Source organism: Sesamum indicum, linkage group LG7 (assembly GCF_000512975.1).
Source record: "Sesamum indicum cultivar Zhongzhi No. 13 linkage group LG7, S_indicum_v1.0, whole genome shotgun sequence".
NCBI classification, from domain to species: domain Eukaryota; kingdom Viridiplantae; phylum Streptophyta; class Magnoliopsida; order Lamiales; family Pedaliaceae; genus Sesamum; species Sesamum indicum.
Genome location: NC_026151.1, coordinates 7,040,432 through 7,048,158, shown reverse-complemented (window position 1 = coordinate 7,048,158; position 7,727 = coordinate 7,040,432). Strand labels below are relative to the sequence as shown.

Genomic DNA, 7,727 nt, shown 5'->3' with positions numbered 1-7,727 from the left:
AATTTAAATGTTGTGGACGACGTGAGGGATCATACATGGGGTTCTAAAAGTGAATGGATCGAAAACAACGCTTGTAGAGGTACAACGTACAAAAATGAAAAAGTAATGTATTGATTACATTTCTTGCAACTTTTTCGTTTTCTCCTTTAGCCACTGTACATACATGTTTATTTTATTTATGCATTTGTAGCATTGATCGCCCAAAAATTTTGAAGGAAAACACTATTGTGGAACCCTTCTAAATTTTTTTGTTTTTTACGCTATTGTTGCGTTTTCCAAACCATACCGAATCATTCAGTTATATTCACTACAAGAAAATGGTTCAATAGCTATATAAAATATATATATATATATATATATATATATATATATATTAGAGCAAATTAGCAAGTAAAATTCTCGTTGCTAATCTATATTATCAATATAAATTTTAAACAATTTGTTGTTGATTCATTAGCAATTATCTAAATAATATAAATTAACAATGAGAATTTTACTAATAATAAGCTCAATGCTGATTTTAACATTAAATTATTTTGTAGCTATCAAATCATTCTCGCGTAGCAATTATTGATTGGGGTATTAACATTATAATGTAATCATTGCCTCAATATGAAAAAAAATAACAAACTTTACATTTGTTCTTACACCAATTTGATAGTACGGAAGAAAGTTTAATCAATTTTAGGAACAAAACAAAGCTGTTGATCTGAAATTTGCATCAGAATTATTGCTTCATTAGAGCATGCTAAAGTAATTGACATAATTATGTCCAAATAATTCCAGCAATTATTACTATTTCTAAAAGTTTTGGGTGTTGGTGTTGTCTACCAGATTAACTAACTAATTATTAATATAAATTTCAGTTTGCATGTTTTCCATTATATACTCAGATTAAAATAGATCAAGACTCAATAAAGAGGATTATCTTAAAGAAGCGTTAATTATTTAATTATATTAATATTTTAAAAAATTGAGCGATATATCAACTCAATTGATGCATCAATTTATATAACAAAGTGCACAAAGCACTTCATGTGATATTACAAATAAGTAAATTTCCTCCCATAAAAAAAAATACAATTCACCTTCCTGTATTTTTTAAAAATAGAGAACTTTACCTCCGTGTGAGGAGATAAATTACTTCATTTTCAAAGGCATAAGTAGGTATTTTACTATTTTTTTCATAGAGGTAATATGATCATTTACAATATCAGGTATGAGAATTGCTCACATTTTTCCAATTAATCCTCTACAATAATAGCTCTTGTCGCTAATAATTGTACAATAACAAGACAAAAATTATTATCAATTCATACACAATTTTAGTGACAATTTTAAACTTATGATATGATACTTTATTATTAATATTATATTTTTAAGGTAAATTATATTGACATCCCAGCCAAATTACACAAACATCCTTTGTGTTTTACAAAATCACAGCTTTACCTCCTGAGAGGTGTTACTATAATATTTTTTAGGGAGTGTTTGTGTAAATTTTGTATTTGAATAGGGGGTGATCGAGAACCCAGCCTACACCTGATTTGCAGTTCCTATCTCCTACGGTCCGGCTTACCCAAAGCGGAGGAGCAGGGCGTTTCCTAGAATGGGAAGAGCGATCCCCGCCCACCCCCTTCTCGCTAAAAGCCCCACATATATAGTAGGTCGGCTGATGCACACTTGCCCGTCGAAAGGCAGGCGAGTTGAGTATTATTGTAGGCAAAATCTCCGGTTAAACAGTGAAGCAGTCTAGCGAGCTAGCAGTTACTCTCCTTATCTTTATGTCTTTACTTTTGTGTCTTTGCCACAAAATAATAAATTCTATTAGGAATAACGGCGCGTCGAACTTAGAGCGAGTGTCTAAAAATTTGAGATCCGAATTCAATGGATCTGATAAATTCGATTTAAAATTTTTAGGATGGTTGTTTAAAAAATTACAAATATGTTCTGATATTTGATGAAATTATATAAATTTTGGATGTGGTATAAAATTGTCAACTTTGCCTTACTATATATATTTTTTTAAAAAAAGAAAAATAAAAATTTGTAAAAAAACCGGACTGATGGATGGAAAAATTTTAAAAATTATAATAAACTTATCCGGTTAGTCCATAAAAAAATTAGAGAATTTTTAAAAACAAATAAAATCATAGTTATTAGTCCACAAGAACGTTTTGGTCAGTTCACACAAAAAATGGATGGAGATTTAATCGGGACTAACGGATTAGATTAATTGTTAGACAGTCGCTAAAATCAGGGGGAGGGAATTAGTAATTTTTCAAAACAAGAGGATATCTGTAATTATGTCAAACTTCAGGGAATGTCGTTGTAATTTACTCAAAATTTTAATATATTAAAATAATAGATTTACTTAAAAAATAATCCTACATTAACTTTATAAATATGAAATAATAATATTATTGAAAGATTATATTTTGTGAACTTAAAGGTAGAGTTGAAGGTTTAAAATATGAAAACCTTGGAAATATACGCCATTAGTGCATACATTAAAATTACAAATCTGGAGTGTCCAAGTTGATAACTCAACCCAACTTAAAAGGTGATTTGAATTATTTAAGTAATACCATGTTTAGTAGCGGGCTACATCTCTAAGCCCAGTTCCCTCTCTCCTCATGTAAATAGCTTTTTACTCAATCCAATAAACCCAAGAAAACAGGGTATCTATGGATGTGAGGATGATATTGAATACGTACCTTGTAATTACTATTATAAACTTTCTTCATCTGTGATGATGATATTGTGTTTTACAAAATTATAACTACAATCCCTTAGAGGTGTTAGTGTAATATTTTTTAGAAAGTAACTATGTTAGTTTTACATTTGAATAGGAGTGTAGTTGTAATTATAACTATAATTTCAGAAGCGGTAGCCATAATTTTACGAAAAATAGAAAACATTTGCGTATTTTAACTTAATTTAAATATATGTCTAATATTATCTAAGTGTATAAAACTAAGTCTCGTGCTCTTTTTTAAAAAAGAAAAAAAAAAAAAAGGTAGTGGTGAACTATATAGTCATAATGTTGCATGCTCAATCTAAAATATTATGGTAAATTACAGACACTTTGATATGGGAGACTTTAGTCCAAAAGAGGGGTCAAAGGTAGCATATACAACATTTTCAAAACTATTAGAAGCTGCATCATGCTTCCCTAAGCAGTCTGCCACTCTAAGCAGTCTGCCACTTAAAGCTCGTTTCGCCCTCACAAAACAAGTAGAGACATTTAAAGCGTTACAGACCATTCTACCTGGCTAGCTGCCAGACCAGTAGAGACATTTATTGCCTCTTCCTACTAAGCTGACAACCATACTACTCTTTCTTATATGATATTATACATTAAACTCCTTGGAGTTTGGCTTTTGTTGTAGAATACACAGATCACAACTGCAATAACTACCATCAGCAGGGATATCAACCACAGTTTGGACAATCTTGCAGGAATAACAGAATCGTTGACTCTTTCACTCTTTACTAAATCCACAGTTCGGAGAGCTTTTTCTGCCAAGCCCCCACGTAGAATCAATCTCCTCAATCCTGAGAATGAATATTATCATAGTCACAAATGTGTATTTCACTTTGTGCTGTAATGTACCAAACTGAACTCTAACCCAAGGAAAGAAGTACAAAGACCATATAGAAAAAGACCAATAAATGGATTACTGAAAAAAGTAGAAAAGCCCTTTATTGATAATTTGAGAAGCCATTACAAACACTTAAATGTATGAGACTGGCACAACTGGTAAAGCTTGACATACTACGACGCAAAGCCATACTCATCAGCACAAACTATCTACGTCAAAAGAAACTTCTTCCATTAGGACACATGTTGGACTCATGAAAGAGAGGAAAGGGGAAGAAGAGGGGTGAGGGAGAGTAGAATTTCAGCTGGAATTGCAGATTTACTCCTTACTATCAATTGCCATCGGCACTGTCCCCTGCTTTGCAGGTGCACCCTGCATTGAAACCAAGCATAAAGTTAGCCATCGCGTGGATCATCATCTACTTAGAGCAAGACATATGTGATAGGTAAAAGTGGTTGAACTCAGATATCAAACTTCTTCACTCACTGCAGATTTAGTCTGCTCCAGCTTGTTCATTTTTGCAAAAATGCTGCCATAAAATTGAGCATCTTTTTTGTTGTACTCCTTTACTTTCTCCTTCAGAATCTTGTATTCCAATTTCACATCCCTGTCATATTCATTTTTAGTTCCATGTAACAGCCTATACAGTAAGAATCAAGTCATGCAACCTTTCAGCCTACAGGACTCCAAGGATAGCATACCTGTTGTCTGGGTCTATCTCTAGTGCTTTCTTGATATCTTTTTCGGCCAATTCCAACTCAACCAAATTTAGATATGCTTGTGCCCTCCTATAAAGTGCTTTAACATTTTTACCATCAATTTCTAGTACTTTAGTGCATAGTTTCTCTGCCTCCTTGTAATCCTTAAGTTTCAGCTTGCAAGCGGCGTTGTTAAGATTGCATGAGACTTTAAGCACCTTAGCCTTCTCCTTCTCTTCCTCATTAAAGTTGGAGTCAAATTCAATAAACCTGACAGCCTGGTCACAGGAAAAATTAATCAGGATGTTAGTTTAGTGTCCCAAAAGCATTAGAGCCAACACCACAAAATTTGTAATGGGCTTACCTTTTCATATCTCTTTGATGCTCTCTTATACTTTCCTGCTTTGAACCATACATTCCCCTCCTCTTTCTTCTTTCCTGCAGCAGCGATCTTCTCCTCTGTGTTCATATCCCAAGATTCCTTTTCCTGCAACCAGTAGCAATTTTCATTGAGATGAAGAATTCATTAACTCCTCGACCCTGCTCTTCCTGACACAGAAATAAAAGATGATTGACGGATTAATAATTTCACCAACCTTCAAAAAGGAGATCATCTCAAGTTCGTAATATACAACAGAGTTTCCAGGGACAACAGCCAATTCTTGTGGGGATTCAGATGGCCCAAATGCATACTCTGGCTGAATCGATACAAGTGCAACTTCTCCTTTCTTCATGGTCTTTATAGTTCTATCAAGTCCCTCTATAACTTGATCTGTAAAATAAAATTTTATGAGAACATCGGAGACATGAAGATAAGCCTAAAAATAATAAAATGATCCTAAGACTGTAGTATACAAATGATTACCTTCATCAACCTTGAACTCGAATGGTGGCTCATCATCATATCCTTTTCTAACAAAAATAGTTCCATCATGCAGCTTACCAATCAACTTTACTGCCACATTGCAAAACAGAAGGAATTTTAGATAAAGCTTATTGCAGCACATAATGCACCAGGAAAAGAAAAGGAAAGAAAGGATGTCTGAAGCTTCTGAAAAATACCAACAGCATGAGATTAGAACACTTGAAGTCTTCAACATGCCACAAAACTACCTTGACACTCTTGGATGCCCTCTCTAACATTCCCAATGCAAAACGAAATTGGACAAAAAGACTTTAAAAAATTCTGTACCGCAACATATAATATGCTAAAGCTGTTAAGATGTTGCCAAGTAAAAATTTCAATGGCTTGTATCATGATTTTTTGGTGATCTAAATAGCCCTCCGGTATTCTTTGGTGTTGCCAAGTAAAAGTTCAATTGCATGTATCATGATTTTTGGTTATCTAAATAATTCCTTCCAGTATTCTTTGCCGACTCATGCCTCTGTCAGGCTCAGACACTCCAATATATTCTCATCTTAGGCTGAATACATGAGTATCTCCTCAACTGCACTTGCAGTTGACGGTTTCTGGCTTTCCTTAATATATTTACTTGAATTCCTACCTGTGTCCTGCCTCACAATCATGTACATATGACCTAGCACACAAACCATACAGGATTTCTCATTATCCACAAAACAAACAGCTAACCTTGCACAGTTGCACCATCATCTGGACGCTCATAACCTTCTCCTTCCTTCAGGATCTTTTTGAGAATCTTTTGGTCATTGCTAACATCAGAAACTGTTTTCCAAGAGACCAACTCCAGATTTATTTGAAGAGTAGCATTTGGTGGCACATATAATTCATCACCAGTGGCTGGTCTTCCCTTCTCCCCGAACCCATCTGCAACAAATGCTGACAGTGAGGAATCTAATGGAGCTGCTTCAGAAAATCACCGTGGAAAACAGAAATCACTTACATTGTGCCTTTACCGTCAGGAGTACTTTTTCTCCCTTTTTCATAGTTTTTATAGCTTTTGACAGAGCAGGACAGAAATAACCTGCAGCACAACATGTCAAGAGAAATCCCGCATCACAAGTAGGACCAATAAATGTCCACGGTAAGGTACATACCGTCTTTTACGGTAAACTCCACCCCATCAGCTTTTGACACAATTGTGCCATCTTCAAGCCGAGCTTCATATTTGACTGGAACAGAAAACAGATTGAAGAAGAAATAAATAATTCAGTTCAGTGAAATTTAACTTGTCAGAAATAAACAGAACTGGGCACACACCAAATACTTCATCAAGGTCTTTTGGGTTTTGCCAACCCTCTCCTTCAGTTAGTACTTTCTTATATATTCCTCCATCCTTGCATATGTCTTTCACGCTGTTCCAAGAGAGCAACTCAACTTCAAACTGTAGAGTCGAATTTGGAGGAATTTTTGGAGGGGATCCAGACTCTCCATAAGCCAGCTCTGGAGGTATGGTGAAGAGGGCCTTTTCACCTTTCTTCATTGTTTTGATACCTTCATCCCATCCTTTTATGACTTGGCCTGCATGCCAAAATAATTTTTGCATATGCTCAACAGAAGATTTCTCAGCACCCATAAGGAAAATTACGACATTTCACATCTCAAGGTTACCATGCAGACAATCAAGTGATCAAGTGAGACCACACCAACAACTGTTCTTATTTGCAACACAGCTTCATGAGAATGAGTACAATAACTTGGAGTTTAATCAATTAGAATCCAAGCAGTGATTATTTTTAATGCTTCCACATGACAATAGGTAAAAGAAACATCATTTCCAATCAAAATAAAGTTTATATTGAAAACAATAACCAGATTAGATCTGTTTTCTTCCTAATTTTCACCGCAAACAATTTGCACTCGTACCAAGCATGATGCAGTGTAAGTTGAGCTTTGCCAAAGTGATGCTACAATGTTGCATTAATCAGTTACAAAGGAACTTAATCACTGCTTCTACCTTTCCCTGATTCTACTATGTGTTTAATTCCCAACTTCCTAGTGAGTTATGCCTTTATACAGTGTGGTGTACTAGACAAGAATTGACAATAATCCCATACATCTTCATAAACTAATTCTCACTTGCTTCAAGATGCTAATGAATCTCCAATCACACACACATTCAGATACATAATCTAGGCAAAGTAGTACTACCTTACAAGTATATGGAGACATACCTGTAATGGTATAACCAGAAGATTTTATGACAGAATAAGTTGTATCATTTGTTTACAAACTGAGAGACCAGAGTCCATGAAATACAAATATGCTAATATAGCAGAATCTACCACCTAAATGAGTTGTTTTAGTTATACTAAGTCTAACACAGGGTTTTAGACTGACATTAAATAGATGAAGCAAAACAGAAATTTACATGACATCCAAACAACTACACCGATCTCAAATTGTGTATGTCAGTTAATTCTTATGATAAAAAGGTATGTCAAATTACAACTAGTGGCAAGGCAAAAAATCAATCTTTTATTTCTCAGTATTACAAGAACTTCG

The 7,727-nt window shown here is 34.4% G+C and overlaps 1 protein-coding gene across 1 annotated transcript in view; it reads right to left on the bottom strand.

Annotated features, from left to right (window-relative positions):
* Positions 3,071 to 7,727, bottom strand: part of LOC105166469 (peptidyl-prolyl cis-trans isomerase FKBP62-like) — a 5,606-nt gene continuing 949 nt past the window's right edge. Inside the window, exons 3-13 of the mRNA XM_011085840.2 lie at positions 6,483 to 6,743; positions 6,320 to 6,394; positions 6,166 to 6,246; positions 5,895 to 6,089; positions 5,169 to 5,258; positions 4,900 to 5,075; positions 4,668 to 4,790; positions 4,307 to 4,581; positions 4,092 to 4,212; positions 3,935 to 3,977; positions 3,071 to 3,558 (exon numbers count right to left, since the gene is read on the bottom strand). Coding sequence (XP_011084142.1) covers positions 3,344 to 3,558; positions 3,935 to 3,977; positions 4,092 to 4,212; positions 4,307 to 4,581; positions 4,668 to 4,790; positions 4,900 to 5,075; positions 5,169 to 5,258; positions 5,895 to 6,089; positions 6,166 to 6,246; positions 6,320 to 6,394; positions 6,483 to 6,743 — 1,655 coding nt within the window. The 3' untranslated portion in view covers positions 3,071 to 3,343. The remainder of the gene's footprint in view (positions 3,559 to 3,934; positions 3,978 to 4,091; positions 4,213 to 4,306; positions 4,582 to 4,667; positions 4,791 to 4,899; positions 5,076 to 5,168; positions 5,259 to 5,894; positions 6,090 to 6,165; positions 6,247 to 6,319; positions 6,395 to 6,482; positions 6,744 to 7,727) is intronic.